The 16,871-nt window shown below is 46.9% G+C and overlaps 1 protein-coding gene across 4 annotated transcripts in view; it reads right to left on the bottom strand.

The window, feature by feature from the left end:
- The window catches only part of adamtsl3 (ADAMTS-like 3), a 199,747-nt gene that overhangs the window by 21,888 nt on the left and 160,988 nt on the right, over positions 1 to 16,871 (bottom strand). For all 4 annotated transcript variants that reach the window (XM_040011491.1, XM_040011493.1, XM_040011492.1 and 1 more), the window contains exons 18-20: positions 9,050 to 9,260; positions 8,782 to 8,961; positions 7,079 to 7,232 (exon numbers count right to left, since the gene is read on the bottom strand). In XM_040011491.1, the coding sequence (XP_039867425.1) occupies positions 7,079 to 7,232; positions 8,782 to 8,961; positions 9,050 to 9,260 (545 nt within the window). The remainder of the gene's footprint in view (positions 1 to 7,078; positions 7,233 to 8,781; positions 8,962 to 9,049; positions 9,261 to 16,871) is intronic.

Here is a 16,871-nt window from a genome sequence, read left to right as displayed (position 1 = left end):
AGAAGCTCCTCCTTAAAATAAAATAAACCTTCAGTGACGGTTGCTGCAGTATTTTCAGGGCTCCTGGTCTTCCTCGGGTGTCTGAACATCATCTGATTTAAAGAAGCGGTAACAAGGCAACAAGAGTGGGCGACTTATCCAATGAAACCACTGACTGTATATAAAACAGACACCGTGCAGTCAGCCGCTGGTTTTGTGACGCTGTATTTCAGCTGCTGCTGTGCTGTTTGTTTGGAGCCTAACCTGATCATGTTTGGATGTGGTGGTGGAGTGCTAAGTGAGGCACAGGTGCTGCAAATGAAATGCACTCAATCAGCTGATCATCAGCAGTGCGAGCGTCTCTGTAAAGAGCAGTTAACACAACGCCAAGGAGCACAGACGCCAGCAGAGTTCTTAGACAATCAAACTTCACAATCACTTTGAGTTTCTACTGAATAAATAATGACATACATTAAGATGTCATGTGTAATTCATCTCAGGTTATATTTTTCTGAGGACTAGAAGAAGTAGAAGAAGGTCCACCTGACAGCCACCTGCCCCTCTCATTGGCTCCTCTGCAACGAGGCGCCAGCTGTTCGCTCACAGCTTTGAGTGTTTGAGTGAGAAGCGCGAACACAAGTCCATTAGTTCAAGAGGCAGGATGTGCTCGTGTCTTTGTTGGTAGATGAGAGCATTTTGAAGATGTTTGCTGCTCAGCAACATGACTCATTCTCCGCTGCTGAACTTTTCTTGGGAGTGGGAGGAGTCAGGAGTCACACTTCATGTTATGTCTAGGACACCCTTGACACGCCCCCTCGGCTGTGGGCGTAACAGGACGTCTCCAACATGAACATCATGTTGTTTTCAGCAAGACTTGAAACTAAAGACAGAAAGACGCATCTGCTGCGCCTGCATCTGCTGCGCCTGCATCTGCGTGTGAAAAGTGATGTTGAAGCCTCAGTAAACAGCGACAGCCCGCCTCGGCTGGTTCATGGGGAGCTGGTAGCTTCCTTTATCTAACACCGGCGATATGTACATATGTAGTAAAGCTATTGTTGTGACTCTGACATCAATGAGTCACTCACTGAGTTTAAACTTTACTTTAACAGCTGACTAACACTGCGCGTTACTGCGTTCTTTCAGAGGTCTTACCCAGAACCTCCGCAGTCATCTCAGTGACCCACGGTGATGAGGTATGTGTTTAGGCTCAGAGGCCCTCTGTGTTTATTTGAATTCCCGACTGTACTCTACTTAACATCGAGCAGGACGGCTAAGTGGATTCCTCAGAGCTTGCGGGGGGACGCGGGTCAGGCCGCGTGACACCTCTGCGTCAGCTAAAAGCAGAGTACGTCCTAACAAGTACGAGCAGTTTGGGTCTCTGTGAGTGATGATGGTTATAAACCACTCTGATCGATGGTCATACTCAGGGCATGAGAAAATGCAAACAACACCTCCCTCTGAAAGGGACCCAGCTTTTTGCTTTACACCATTAACTCAAATAAAAGCTGTGAGCTGACGGCACAGACGCCGATACAATGAGCACGAGCAGTGAAACAGAAGAGGACATTCTGACTTTTGATATTCGGTCATGCTGAGCAGGGCAGGACTCTGAAACAGTGGGCCGAGCGGCCGTGCACAGATCTACGACTGAGCGCTGAGACCGGATTCATCACATTATGTCTGCTTTGGATTTGTGACCTCAGGAAAGTCTTTTCTTTCTTTGTAGTAAAAACAACTTGGCTGCACTGAGTCCTCAGACTAGAGCACGAGTTAGCGTTTAGCACTTCCTGTTCTCATGTCCTGAAGTTCTTGGTTGTTTTTAGACGAGTGAAATATGTTCTGTGATTAAAAGAAGATCCAATCAGACCATCAGTAAAAGCCCCACTAAAGGTTTTATATGTTCCAACAGGGGTGTGTCCAAAGCAGGGCAAGGGGTGACACCCTCCCCTGAAAATATGGAGGCCCTCCATTAACACCTGTGGACTAGAGTGCTGTTTATTCTACACGTCCAACGCTGCTGGAGGAGAGCAGCAAGAGACAGAGGTGAGGTTTACAAGATGGTAGTGAGGATTGCTGTGGTGGATGGCTGGAGACGTGTCGCTGAGGAAAAGACAGGCTGAGCTGAAGATGTTCAGATGTTGATCGGGAGGGAGACAGGAAATGAGTCCATCAGAGGGACAGCTCAGAGTGGGACAGGAGGAGGTGGAGGCAGATGATCCACTGTGTAAGTTTAGCCCGTGATCAAAGAGTGGGCCTGAACACATCAGCCATCTGGGTTAAAGAGTGAAAATTATAACGAAAAACAAAAATGCATTTTAAAGTTTGGTTAAAGCCCAATGTGCAGCTCAGAGTTGGCAGCTGCAGATCTGCCAGGATGCAACGCTGTGCTGCAGCTCTGCTCAGCAGGACACTTTAAAAGGATTCGGGTTATTTGGCCTGTTTGCTGCAGGCGACGTCTGCAAAAACAAAACAGGTCCAGTGGAAGATATTTCTTTATGCTCAACACGGAGAAAATATTCAACTGATGAAAAAAAACTGCATGCAGCCGCATTTCAATCTACACGAGGTAACTAGGTTATAAAATATAAATGTCATTCGATCCGTGTAAAGTTCAGCCGGTCGGGAAAGGACACTCGTCAGCCTTGATAACTTTAGCCGAGCAAAATATCACAGATCCACACGGAGGTTACGGTCCAGCCAGCAGGCTGCACACATCGCTGCGACGAATCCTTCATTTTGTTGTTGTGCACACGCAGTACGTCGTCAAGTGTTTCCTGACCTCTGTGAAGAAAGAGCCTCGATCACGTGCTTCATCTCTAACACTGAGCCCGGCCGTCGTCCTTTAAACTGGCTCCGCCTCTGTCGCCTGACCACGACGCCGCACCTCTGCCCTTAGTTCGGGGAGACACCAGCAGATTCAGACGCACCACGAGGACAGGAAGCCCGCCCTCCATTTCCAGCAGATGTTAGATGATACTGTAGTTGATGCTGTCAGGATGCTGCTGCTGCTCGCTTCACGCCCCAAATCAAAAATGGAGGATGCTGCGAAGCGGCTCGTGGTGCTGCGAAGCGGCTCGTGGTGCTGCGATGTCCCTGATACTGCCAGAAAGGTTTTTCATGACATCAGAAACCTGTCAAACATCTACCAACAGGATGATCACGCGGCTTGTTGAACGGCTCTTTGCTAAAATGTCGTGGAGTTCATCACCTGACAGAGTCAGACTGTCTACACTTGAAAGGACGCAGACGACCTTTAACAGCTCGTGAAGGATTCTTTGGAGCGCTGGGTGCTTTTCTCCTGATCCGCCTCTGATGATCAAACAAACGATTAGTGAGACTGGCCTCCCGCTGATCCAGCGTAGCACTGACAAATCCCCACCCCCGTCCTGTGTGACAGATATCACAGCTCGCAATGTTTCCAACTGCCGTCACTTTCTCTAACCATACGGTGACTGAACGTTTGTTACAGCTGCAGCGAGGCCGGCTGGACCAAAGTCTGCAGGATGGGAGCATTGACATGCAAATTCATTTGCAGTAGTTTCACAGCTGGCATCCCGGCTCTCTGCAGCACAAGCTTCCCTCCTCAGTGAGCTGCAGCGACCACGGCGGCAGCCCCGGGTCTCAGCAGGTCTCTCTCTGCTTTTCCTCCAATTCTTTCCATTCAATTATTAAACACATTGAAATTAATGAGAGGGGGAATTACGGCAGTTGCAACTTGCATGCTCCACGTTTTGAGGTTTCTGTCAGCAAACAGAGTTCAGAGTTGTTCCAAAACCATTTTTAGATCGTCCCGTTTGAGTTTGAGCTTCTTCTTCTCGGGTGGTGATTCAAGCAGGCGCACAAGTTCTGGGCAGAACTGCTCAACCGTCAGACGAGCACCTCTGAAGCAGCCGACGGCTGATTTGCACTAAAGCGCCGTTTCAGCACGGCGTGATCGCACGCAGGACGTGAACATCTGTGCCGGGCGACACACTGAGAGAAGATGCATGTCTGCACGATCACCTTCACTGTCTGAGAGTTCAAACAGGACGCTGTCAGGTGTGAGTCTGCCCATAAAGTCACCTGCTTTGACTCGAACACATCTCCTCTGCATCGCGTCCACACAGCTGCTGCCGTTACATCGCTCGTGGTTCTTATCTTCTAAACTGACCTGAGGTCTGTGTGAAGGAGCCGTGTGTTTGGTTCCCTGCTCAGCTGCTTGCATCTCTCCTTTCTCATCCCTGACCAAAATAAAGAAAATAAACAACCTGAACAATATGAAGAACATTATCTGTCCGTGTGTTCCTACAGGCTGAAACGCAGGAATCATTCTCTGCGAGAGGAAGACGTTTAACAGGCAGCTGTTACGTACTCTGTTGTTATTGATGGTGCTCCAGTTACAGTAAAAGCAATAAAAAACAGAGTGAAGGTCATATTCACTGAAACAAAATGTCATGTATTCACTAAATGTCCCACCCTCCAGTTTACATGGAAATATAATCTCTCCCTCCCTGCAGCTCGTTTTCACAGTGCTGGGCTGTTTGTTCAGTTCTTCCCTAAAAACTCAGAAGAATATTATAAACAACAATTCCACACACAAAAGGAAACATTCCCACACACAGTAGCAGGTTTTCCTGTCAGCACCCTGCGGCCAGTCTGAAAAAATGCAAAACGTCCGTCAGACCTAACAGAAGCAACGAGAGGTACCAACAAATCTCGCGGCACAGATGTGTGGGAGCTTTTTCTGCGGCCCTGCTCTCAGATGAGAGCGGCAGCAGTCTGTCTGGTCCTCTCATCATGTTAAGAACATGTAGAGTTTAAGGCTTCTGAGGCGGGCGGTGCAAAAAGCTTTGGTGAGCGCCACGTCGTGCCAGTCTTATTCACCAGATCTACTGCAACTTTGTTCACTTCAGCTTTGTTCACGCCTGAGCAGATCCAGGAACAACGGCGAAGAAGAGAGATCTGAAAAGAGCAGAAGCTGTCCGTGCACACCTGAGAAGATGATCTCTAAAAGGAGGACGGCCATGTTTGAATCAGGTAAGGTTTATTTATATGAGCTGATTCTCAGAACTCCTTAAACATTTCATACATGACATCATGTTTATATCGAGTCACCTCGAGCATCTGTTTGCTCTGAAGACACCGGGACTCTTCCACTGACCCGGCCTCGGCCTTCGTCCTGATTAGGCGGTAATATCCGAGGCGGCAGCTGGAAAAAACATTTCCTGAAACACACGTGGACTCTCAGGACTCACTGCGACATTTGCGAGGCATTAAGTCACGTGTTGTGCAGCGTGCGGGCGAGTCGAGTCGCGGAGGATTAGAAAAACAGATCAAACGGTGACTCTGATGTTGGACCAACACCGAGGCGTTTATTTCACACAGACGTCAGCGAGCGCCGTCTCCTGCAGCTTGGCCGCAGTCATCACGTGAAGTCATCGGCACTCACTGAGCAGCTGCTGAACCCGATGCGTGATTTTCACATAGGCTTCCCACACAGCATACGTGCACGCATATGGTAAAGCACAGCACGCTGTGTTAGCGTGAAGATTGGCCAGTCCGAGTTCCCTTCAAGCATTCAGAGAGTAAACACGATGGCCTGATACACCGCACGGGGCCGGGGGTGTAAACACTGCTCAGAGGCCCGAGGGTGAGACTGTTTCACCAAGCTGTAATCTGCCATGTCCCAGCGACAGTCCTCCTCACAGAGAGTTTATGTCACAATAAACAACATCCATCCACCCTTTTCTGTCACATCAGGTTCTCACATCACCAGTTGACCTGTTAGGCTCTGATGCACACACGAGGACGACACGCAAACACCACGCAGAAAGCCTCTGGGCAGATGGTGGATTCAAACCCAGGACCTCGAGCTACCCACTGCCGCCCCGCTCCTCATACATGAAAAACATATTCCACCTGACCCGTCACAATCAGCTGATTTATATTAAAGGAAGCACTGACAAATCTAACCTTCGTACTGAGGTATCAGCATGCTTTCAGAGTTTCAGGCCCTGTACGTAGAGGGGGGTAAAATTCAGCATCATCTGTGGATACTGGAGATATTTTGACGTGGCAGAAATCACGGCAAGAAGCAAAGAAAAACACATCTACTGATCAGATGGATGGCGGTTCAATCCCTGACTCTGGTCAGATACCAAAGTGTCCTTGAGCAAGACACTGAGCCCAGAGTTGCTCCCGATGCGTTCACTGAGTGTTAGACAGAAAGCACTTACACACTTAGACACAAACTCCTTCTGTGAATGTCAGACACATGAACAGGTTGCTGGTGTACCTGAGGCTTCTGTTTAAGACTACCGTCACCCAGCCATCCTGTTACCCAGCTGCTCAGGTCAGTCTGCCGGGGGACAGCTAGCGGGGCCTACGCTACCACCGGCTACAGGGGCCTGGCTAGCTAAGGGTTTTTCAGTGGTGTGAATCCGAGTCTCTCATTCAGTGATGCTGGCCTCCAGAGCTGCAAATAGACTACATTTATAACAAGTATCATTACTGCTAAAGGAGGTGGAGGAGTAACTACACACCTGACACAATGAGCAGGAGGGAGAGGTGAAAAGGCCATGCTGCTAGCGAGCCGGCTAAGCTAAGCTAAGCTAAGCTAAGCTAGCCGAACCCTGTCACTGTAAATTAGTGAGTGAACACACAGAGTGGGCTTCGGATGAAGCACCTGAAGATTAGACTATGAAATAAGAAGTTATCTGTAAGTTTTTAATTCAACTGGCTACACAAAAACACAACTGTGTTGGAACAGGAACAGGAAGTGATACGCAGAGAGAGCGAACACCAAGTGACAGCGCCACCCAAAGGAGACCACCAAAAGAGCGGTTCCGTGCACTCTGTATGAATGGGTGAATGAGGTTTGTTGAGTGCTCATCTAGAGCAGTAAAGCGCCGTCTAATAACCAGTCTATGTGAATTAAAGTGACTGATGTAACTGGCGTATCACCTGCCTTTGCCCAAGTCAAAGCAGGTGAAACAGCCTGAACACGAGTGTGTGCATGTAATAAATGTGCATTAAATCAGGCATCAAACCCAGTGTCCCGCACAGATGGTCACAGGAAAAGTGTCTTTTCCACAGGACGGACGTGTTTGTGTGCTCTTACTGGGACAGGCCATCATGCGGCAGGTTCGTACGAGCGGCGGGGACGGTAAACCCGAGCACTGCTCCCTCGCCACCGTCACCTGACGGCCCGCCGCCGTCAGCTGGAGGCACAGCAGCTCCCGGCGCTGGATCCCCAAACCGCAGGACACGGAGCACTGCAGAGGAACGTTAGACACGGCAGAAAGGTTTATGACAGATCTGCAGGACCCCGGCTGGGTCACACTGGCTGATTCTCCTGTGTGGTTAAAGTGAGGGAAGAAGGAATTTATTCATTAGAATATTTGATATGCCCGGCACATTACTGTCCTATATTACTGTCCATAGATAGTTTAATGAAGGTGGTAACATATGCCCTGTAGAGAGAATAGACTCAGACTCTATTATTTTATTCCATTGAGCTGGCAGAATAGAGCTGGTCTGTTTGTGAGTGTAAGGCTAATGTTGGTCCTTCTCTGTTAACATTATATAACTTTAGGTTGTTGCACAGTGAGAAATGGTTCATGTTATAAAGTTACATTATGAGTTTTAGAAAGTTGGTACCAGGTGTGTGTTTTTCCCTCGGTAGGCGGGCGTCAGGTATACTGGTGTAGGACCTTCAGTACATATCGAGCTCAGCACACCCACATCTGGCTCTAGTTACCCCAAACATCTGCAATCAGATGGTTTTCAGTGGCCCAGTCTACCTGCCAGTGTGTTAGCATAAATAAAGTGGGAGGATACGGCAAAACCTGAAATCATGAAAAAGTGACTGATTTGTTCCTGGACTCAGATTTGTACTGTTTTGGCAGAGAGCACTTCTTTGAAGCTGTGTTTTATTGGCCTGAAACAGTTTTGTCCCAGCTGTTATATCATCTGGTTAAGCTATAGCAAACTGTTCACATGTCTGTTCCATTTATTCATTTTTAATGTGAATCGGTGTATTTATAGTATTAGTGTTTATAATTTGTTGCCTTTCTTGTTCTTTAAGTTCTTTCCTCCCGTTTATTTTCTTTCCGCTCGCTGTCTGAGTTTGATGTCTGCAGAACGGTTGCCTGCTTCTCTAACTGCAAAACAAATCTACCTGAGGGGCTGAACCTGAACCAGCCTGGCTCTTCAGCAGGAATGTGTTACCATGGCAACCACCAAAATTGATTTGTAAAAAAAAATCAAAACGTATTGACCATATTTTAACCCGAATCACTGAAATACTGAGGCAAGCAGCTTCAAGTTACTCGACTTCCTGCTATCACTGAGACACAGGAAGGCAGCTGTAGGTTTTCTCTAACAGCAAGCACAGGAAACAGGCAGGAATATAACGCTGACGTGCAAATTCCATGTACGGAGAAAAAGCTCCGGGTCCTTTTTTAGGATGACATCACTATATCAAGGTTTGCAAGCAAACAAGCAAAGGGTATTTTTCTTACCAGTGCTCGTGAAGAAAAGACAAAGACCACATGTGATGGTTTCATGCTTAATGGTCTTGTCTCTCCAAAACAAGCTCCAGGCTGGGTTTGTGAGTACTAACCCTGCTCGCCTGCACAGACCTCTGGTTGGTCAGGCCTGCCTCTAAGCACGCTTCCTGCCCATCTACTGCACTCTGATTGCTGCTGAAGCCGTTTAATCTAACTCTAATTAAAGACACTGGCAGTACAATCCAGCTGCAGCTTAAATCAGACGTTGCACAATATGAAAAAACAACATGACATTTCTGCACTGTGTGCTCACCTTTCCCCATTCTCCTCCTGCTGTGTAGGGCACACAGTCCATATTGCCACAGCCTCTGTTTGTAGCGGGCTTGGTTACCTGGCAGGCGTCGTCCCCCAGCCGCCTGTAGGCCCCCGTGGACAGGAGCTGCTTACAGTACACCTTCCGCACCTGAACACCATCACCACAGGTCTGGGAGCACTGGAGGGAGGAAGCAGAAGAAGAGCGAGGAGGTAGAAAGACGGGGCATTAATCACCCTCCGTACACACACGCTCAGAAAGTCCGTACCTGCTGCCAGGCCTCGGTCTCCCAGGCTGGAGGACAGTCCACCTGGTTGCAGGGCTGCAGGATGGCAGGTCGGAAATCCGTGCACGCGTCCTCTGAAATAGTCTGAATATCTTGCTGGTCGACGGACAAAAGACGCATGCAAAACACGCTCCTGGTCTGTATGCCGACACCGCAGGACGCAGAGCAGCCCGTCCACGCCGTCACCTCCCACCTGGCGAGAGAGACGGAGCTTCAGACAGCGAAAGAGGCGAGCTCAATCCTCGAAGCAACAGAATTAATCAAAGGATTAAAAGACGCCTCTGTGTCACCTTGTAAAAGTATGATCAAACACACTAGAATACTCAGGTACTGCAAATAAAGAGACGAGAGGCTTCAGGTATGTTGGCATCTCATGTGGGGGAGATGAAACACTCTCACTCTGTCCAGCATCATTTTTAGGTGGGTGACGTTAATCACGATGCAGAGCCGTGCTGCGCGTCGGTTATGTAAAACATGTCTGATGTTGCATCAGCTGAGCACTCAAACAAAACTTCACAGATGTGTTGTGTTATGATGCATGCACCGCACGCATACAGCAAGCTGCAGGTGAACAACAAGCTTGTTCCTCATAAATCTTCTCTGTGCGGTCAGAAGGAGATCTCTAACTGCATGGACGGTGCCGAAGAGCCAATCAACAGCCAGACCAGAAACCTATGAGCCAATCATGTGGTTGCACTGATGCACAGGCTCACAGCAGTTTCAACTGTGTGGCGGGAGGCGTGACTGTCAGTGCTCAGGTGGGAGGAGCCAGAGGCTTTGGACTGAAGCCCCACCCACCTCATTTTTAGTGTGTGAGGGGCAGCCAAACAAAATTGGCATAAAGGTAGGATGACTATGAAGGGGGAGGAGCTAAACCAAATTATACCAGACAGAGGATGAACTGAGGGGCTGCACTGAGGCCAGCATCAGATAAAGAAGGATTACTTTGAACTGTGAATCATGCAAAGCAAAGTCCATGAATCCAAATGTTGAGCCAGACATGAACAGAATATATCTGCTTGAATTTCTCACACAGAAACTTTCTTTAAAAGACTTTTATTCATCTGTGCCGTGACTAACTCCATTCACAGTTTGATGACCTCGGCTTTTCATGTGTCTTGCCAGACATTGCACTATTCGCCTCATTTTAACTTCAGACAGATCTCTCTCTCCACACGCTGCCCGAAAACTGTGATTCTCTTAATAAAGCTGAACGACCTCTTTAAGGAGGTTTCTCTATAATTAACAGGACCTGACAAACTAATTAAAACCCCATCTGACGCTGACAGCAGTTATCTCAGAAGATGTGAGAGTAACACGAGCAAAAACTAATTGAAATGTCGCATGCATAATGATGTGGAACGCAGTGTAAATGTATGCATTTTCTATAACTGTAATAACACATTTAAAAAAAGTCGTCACACTGTTTTGTGTAGAGATAATGAGCTCAGTAACATCTGGGTTTTTGCTTGGTTGACCTGATGATTTATCAGTTTGTGTCTTTTTCAAGCTCTTCTGTGTGCTTTGGCTCAGCAGGAAGAGATTTAGTTTAGTGTTGAGTTTTGCTTTGCTTCTCTCATGTCGCTGCACTGATGACTCGATTGGGAAACCCTGAGGAACCGGAGCGGGTTTACACCCAGATCCCAGTTACCCACGAGCGCCAGTACTGAGCTCAGAAAGAGTGATACCTGTGTGACATGCTCCTGTGATCAGGTAACTTCTAAGATTCAGTTTTTCTCAACCACCAAATCTACACGTGTGGGGAAAGTGGAGTCAGCAACATGCCCACTGTGGGCCATCGGAGCAGCTTCGATCAGCAAGCATCACCTGAGTTGGGGAGAAGCCAAGTTGTACACTCCGCCGCAGGCATCCTGTCCTCAACATGGGACTAACAGCTATTAAGAGACTACGAGCGGCAAAGTTCCTTAAACACATCGTGACAACCAGCCTGAGACCAAGTCCTGTGCAAAACCACCAAACCATTAGACAAGCTGAACTGTCAGCTTGGAAAGGAAGCTCACCAAGAGTGAGCGACTGGTCAGGGGTTGTCAGTAAGCCAGATGGACAGCCCAGCCAGGTGAGGGACCAACCAGGGGAGGGACCAACCAGGGGAGGGACCAACCAGGGGAGGGACCAACCAGGGGAGGGACCAACAAGGTGAGGGACCAACCAGGGGAGGGCCCAACAAGGTGAGGGCCCAGCCAGGTGAGGGACCAACCAGGTGAGGGACCAACCAGGGGAGGGCCCAACAAGGTGAGGGCCCAGCCAGGTGAGGGCCCAGCCAGGGGAGGGCCCAGCATTGTGGAGCCTGATTGGCATTTGTGTTCATTTGTCTCCCTGCTGCGTTCCTGGAGGATGAAGGAACTGATCCATTAACTTCCCCCCACGTCCACCTGACCTAAATCCAACACAACACCTCTGGGATGTTATGTTTCCTCAGACTGTCCCGGAGCTCAGTGATGCTCTGGTCCAGATCTGGGAGGACACCATCTGTTGTCACATTAGGAGCATGCCCTGACATTATCAGGCTTATACACAAGCTCCCGGGGCCCTAAAAACTACTGAGTATCATTTTGAGCTGCTGCAATATGAACTAATGTGACTCGCCTGCTGCATCATTTTTTCAGCCCTCTGTATTTTGATTATTCACATTCCCAGGTCCATATCAGTATAGAGATCCCGCCTGATTGTTTTCACGTTGAGGTCTCACGTGTTTTCAAAGTGTTCCTTTATTTTTTCATCACTGTATTTTTCACTTCACAGATAATGTTTTGAGCTGCTGGTCTCAGTTATTTGCTGCACAAAAACCCCAACAAGGACAAGGCTGCGTAATCCACTCTCACTGTGTGGGATACAAGATTATTCCCAAATGTCCGACCTGACTGCTGACGGCGGTGGACCACAAACTACACACCGACCTCATACAGAGCGCAGGTGTCTTTATGGTGTTCTTTCAGTTCACAAGGTCAGAGAAACCACAGGGAGAGACACGAATCCCAGCTGAGGAGAATGATGTATAGCAGTCACATGCACAGGCTGAGTGGGAGAGAGTTACAGACACAGCAGAAGAGGGAATAGGGGAGGTTCTCCACCTCCCCGCGCTCTCGCTGCTGGACTCCCAAACTCAGGCAGCGGGCTACACCCCGGGAGTGAGGGGTATTACTCATGTTGTAGGGACCTAAATCTGTTCACACAATCATGTTATGAGCAGAAAAAGCAAGTCAGCAAAACATAAATCATCACATTTTAATGTGAAGACATATTTTAAGGTTAAGGTAAGTCTCTGAATGAATCTATGATGCACCGTCCTCTGAAATCGTGTGTGTGTGTGTGTGTGTGTGTGTGTGTGTGTGTGTGTGTGTGTGTGTGCGTGTGTGTGTGTGCGCGCCTGCACTCTGCAGCTGCTTCCTGTAAATGTCCATTAGAGGAGGAGGGAGAGATAAATCACTGCGTGTGAATCAGTTTGTAAGACTACTGGACGGGCAAACATCCATCCGGTGCCTGGAAATGTGCTGGAAACTTACAGCTCACACACCCACTCACGCTGCTGGCTGAATATCAGGAGCACATTACGCTTGTTGGGATTCAGAAAACGGGTCATAATCAGAATATGTAATCAAAGTGTAAAACTGAGAACAATGTGAAGCAGATTTGTGTGTTTGAGATGTGTTTTTGGCTTCATCCTCTCACTAATGTTACAACAAACACATGTGAAGGCTTCTAACTGATGTTAACGACACTGGATATACAGGATATACTGTGAGGCCACTGTGTGCTCATCATTTCCTGTGCTTAATGGCACTTTGGCAGAGCTGGACTTTGCTTACTCCATGTGTAAGGCTGTTGAAAACAGTGCAGCGCAGGCTCAGCTGGGAACCTTCTGGTCAGCCTGGTGCTGCTGGTGTGATGATGTAGAGCAGCGGTCCCTAACCCCCGGGCCAAAGGCCGGGCCGTGGGAGCTGAGGCTCGGTGTGAAATGTACAGTTTTCAGGGTTTTTATCCTTAACTCTGTTGCCCTGGGTCTTTCCCGTGTTGTAGCTGTGTGTCTTATTTTGAAAGAAATATTTACACGTTACCATAGCGACCAGAGAGCATTAAGGGGCAGAGAGGAGGATGCATTTACATGTACACACAGGAATATGTATGTAAATACACACACGTATGTGCTCAGACAAAACAAAAATAGAAAATACATAAAATAAAATAGTCTAAATGAAATTACAATGATTAAGTCTGAAATGGAGTAGAAGAAGTATAACATACGTATTAGTTCTATTGAATCCCACTGTTCATTGTTACCCCTAATTCCCGTCATCACTTACCCCACACACAACAAGAATGAAGGACATGTATTAACATAGCTACAGTGATAGATAGCATAGTTACATAAACAATGGCTCATCAACTTTATCAGTTTCACATTCTTCCAAAAGCAGTTTTCGAAACATCTTTATGAGCTGACTAAAGCTTGAACGTTGCTGTAGGTCCACAGTTTTACCCCACAAACAGCAACACAAAAGGTTTTCACCTTTGTCCGAGTCTTCAGGTTTAATTGTCCCCTTCTCTGTCAAAAACATCCTCTGTTCATTTCCTGGTAACATATTGTATCTGGCTTTGTACATAATTTTTGCAGTTTTATACTTTACAAGATCCATAAACGTCAGAAATTTTAATTTCAAGAACGTAATGTTAGTGTGGTCTCTAAATCCTGCTTCAGTAATCATCCTGATTGCTTTTTTCATAATGGCTGAAGTGAAGTTTTGTGTGCATTTCCCAGATTTCCACACAGTAAATATGCCAAATATGGCAGTGTAAGTGTACAGTGAAGCACCTGGAGTGATTTGGAAGGCAAAAAATGTTTAGCTTGTATATGCTTTATGTGAGGTTTCCAGCAGATTCTGTTGTCTATTATCACACCCAGAAATTTTGTATGAGAAACTTACTTCAACATTATTTATCAACAATTTCGCTCCAGCATCTTTTTTACAATTTCCAAACAACATAAATGTAGTTTTATTCAAATTTAGTGAAAACTTGTTTCTGTCAAACCTTGTTTTCAGTTTAATCATTTCTTGTGTGACAAAAAAAGCTGCTGTGAATTCTCTCCAGCACAAACAATATTTGTATCATCTGCAAATAAAATAACCTGTAATATATCAGATGTTTTACATATATCATTGATGCACAGGATAAACAGCTTTGGTCCCAACACTGACCCCTGTGGAACTCCACAAACAATCTCCAGGCACTCTGATATTCGCCAGGCTTCACAAATTGTTGCCCGTCTCTCAAATAACTCCTGACCCACTCTAGCACCACTCCTCTAATGTCACAATACTCCAGCTTATCAAGTAATAGTTCATGATTGTGTCAGAAGCTTTTTTTAGGTCAATGAAAACACCAGCTGTCTTCGATCTGTATTATTGGTGATATTTTCAATTAGTTCCATTAAAGCCATGGATGTCTGAAACCACACCGACTGTCCGTTATTATTTTGTGTTTATCTATAAATTTGTCAAGTCTATTAATGAAAACTTTTTCCAGTATTTTTGAAAATTGTGAAAGTGAATTTGTGTCCATCTCCCTTTTAAACTGTGGTATTACTTTAGCTGTTTTCATTTGTGTTGGGACTGCAGCAGTTTGTAGAGACAAATTGCAAATGTATGTTAAAGGTTTGGAGATGCCATTGATAACTTTCTTAACGATTTCCATATCAATGTCATCAAAGTCTGTAGACCTGTTAGTTTGTGATTTCCCAACAATATCAATGATTTCTTTTCTTCTGAACAACATTGAATGAGGATTACGTTCAATGAGTTGATTTCAAGAGGAAGCTGCTAATAAAGTTACACAGTGAATTTGCGTTTATTATAAAGGCGAATCCACAGTTTTTGTCTTGGTCGCATCCTTTTATCTTGTTGTATTTATCTGCAGCACCTTAAAGGCCGGTCTGTGACATTAAACCGGTCGGTGGCGCAGAAAGGTCGGGGGCCGCTGATGTAGAGGCTGAGCCTCCCTCAGCCGGTTATGATGCTTCAATAGATTCTCAGGAATATGAGAACAAAGACCTGCAAACATCCATCGTGACTGTCGACGGATGCCGAAGCAGCTCTGGCTCCTGCGTCACATGTTCGATGCTCTGTGGGAATTTACAGTAAAGCGCGACTGTGTGTGTTTAATATTCAACAGTAAATAACTGACGTGTCTTTGGGTTGATACAGCATGTGTGTGCGCCAACACACTGTGTTATGTAATTATATGTTTTTTGTTTAGTGTGTGTTGCTCTGACATCAGCAGGAGCGTCCCTCGGTGCTCAGCAGCCACGCAGCCTGCCGGTGTTCCTGGACGCTTCACGGCAGCCCGGCCGTCTTATTGTGTTTATTCAGTAAACACGGCGATTACATCGGCCCGCAAACCCTCGCTGCACTCCCGGCTCTAATCCACGTCTTCATCTGAGCTTTCCTCTACTGAGCTGAAAACAAGAACGAGCTTCGGTTTCAAAATAAGCGAGCATCATCTCACTCTCTGTTCTTCTGAAGTCAGACCGTACGCAGAGCGCCCGGCGCCTCGTCCACAGGGTTGCGGTGGTGATTCAGAGACGGGCTGGCACAGCCTTATCTCCTCCGTCAGTCTAGACTGCTGACATCAGCGTTCCACCCTCTCTGCTTTCACATCTCATTAAGGCGCAGCCAAGAAAATCGAGCCAAATGTTGGCACGCACAAATACACAAATTTGTACCAAGTTTCATGCTTTGGAACGTTTTCCATGAAGCACGTGGAGTTAAAAACTCGCCCTTGTTCGTTTCAACACATCTGTGTGAAGCTGATCAGTCGCACCGACGGATCCATCCTGGTACAGGTCACAGAGGCTGCAGGTGACTGGAGGTGGGTTTGGATCCAGCTGACAGACCACCTGAATGTGTTGTGACAGCCTTACACTGGGTTTTAAATGTGCAGTAGGCATTTGAGCTGTTTGACCCGAGACATCGTTTCCATCATCATCACAGGCTCTGAAAATGACTTTAAAGCCAGAGGTCTATGAGGAGGGCGCGGCGTCTCAGATCCTGTCGCCTGTGTAAACATGACTGTAATAAGTCTGTGGCAGGAATCCAGCATCATCATCTGTTCAGGTTGGATAACTGATGACTCGGTGGAGTTAACGTATCTTCACTGAAACACGGTCACGTTTCGCCTAACGGAGGCTCTGCTGTTTATGTAACCGTTGCCATGGTGAATCCTCGTAGCGCAGCTCCACTGATGATGGCACACTTTCATGCACAGACACACAAAGTCGACTGGATGAGTTTCCCGTCGTTCCTGTCCCTGAACTGGGAGCTGATGCAGTGGGAGTTTGTTAAAGCAGCTTTCTGGAGACGTTCCCTGGATCCCAGCTTTGACTGAACCAGCCTCCGGACTTTATCAGCTCAATAAAAGCTTCATTGTTGTTGCTCCGCCTTCGTTTTTGGAGCTTCTTTCAACATCACACCAGAATTAACTGATCGGAACAACAAAACTCGTCACTGTGATATTTCGAGGCAGAATGCAACAAACCACAAGTTTCACGTGAATCTGTATTTGAATGAAACAGGATAAAACACTGAAGTCGCTGCATTTTATATGAAGTCAGAGGTCAGTGTGGAGAAATATGACTGTAAACTGTTAGTGGAGGCTCATTCATGACTCTGTTAAAGATGGAGCCGAAGGAACCGCCCACCCTCACACATGAACACACCCTTCACATGTACAGTAATGATTTAACTAACACCGATCAGTGTGTATGGTGTGTGTGTCTCTAATCGTACTG

Source organism: Simochromis diagramma, unplaced genomic scaffold, assembly GCF_900408965.1.
Source record: "Simochromis diagramma unplaced genomic scaffold, fSimDia1.1 OVJJ01000603.1, whole genome shotgun sequence".
In the NCBI taxonomy this organism is placed as follows: domain Eukaryota; kingdom Metazoa; phylum Chordata; class Actinopteri; order Cichliformes; family Cichlidae; genus Simochromis; species Simochromis diagramma.
This window is presented reverse-complemented; position numbering and strand designations above follow the sequence as displayed.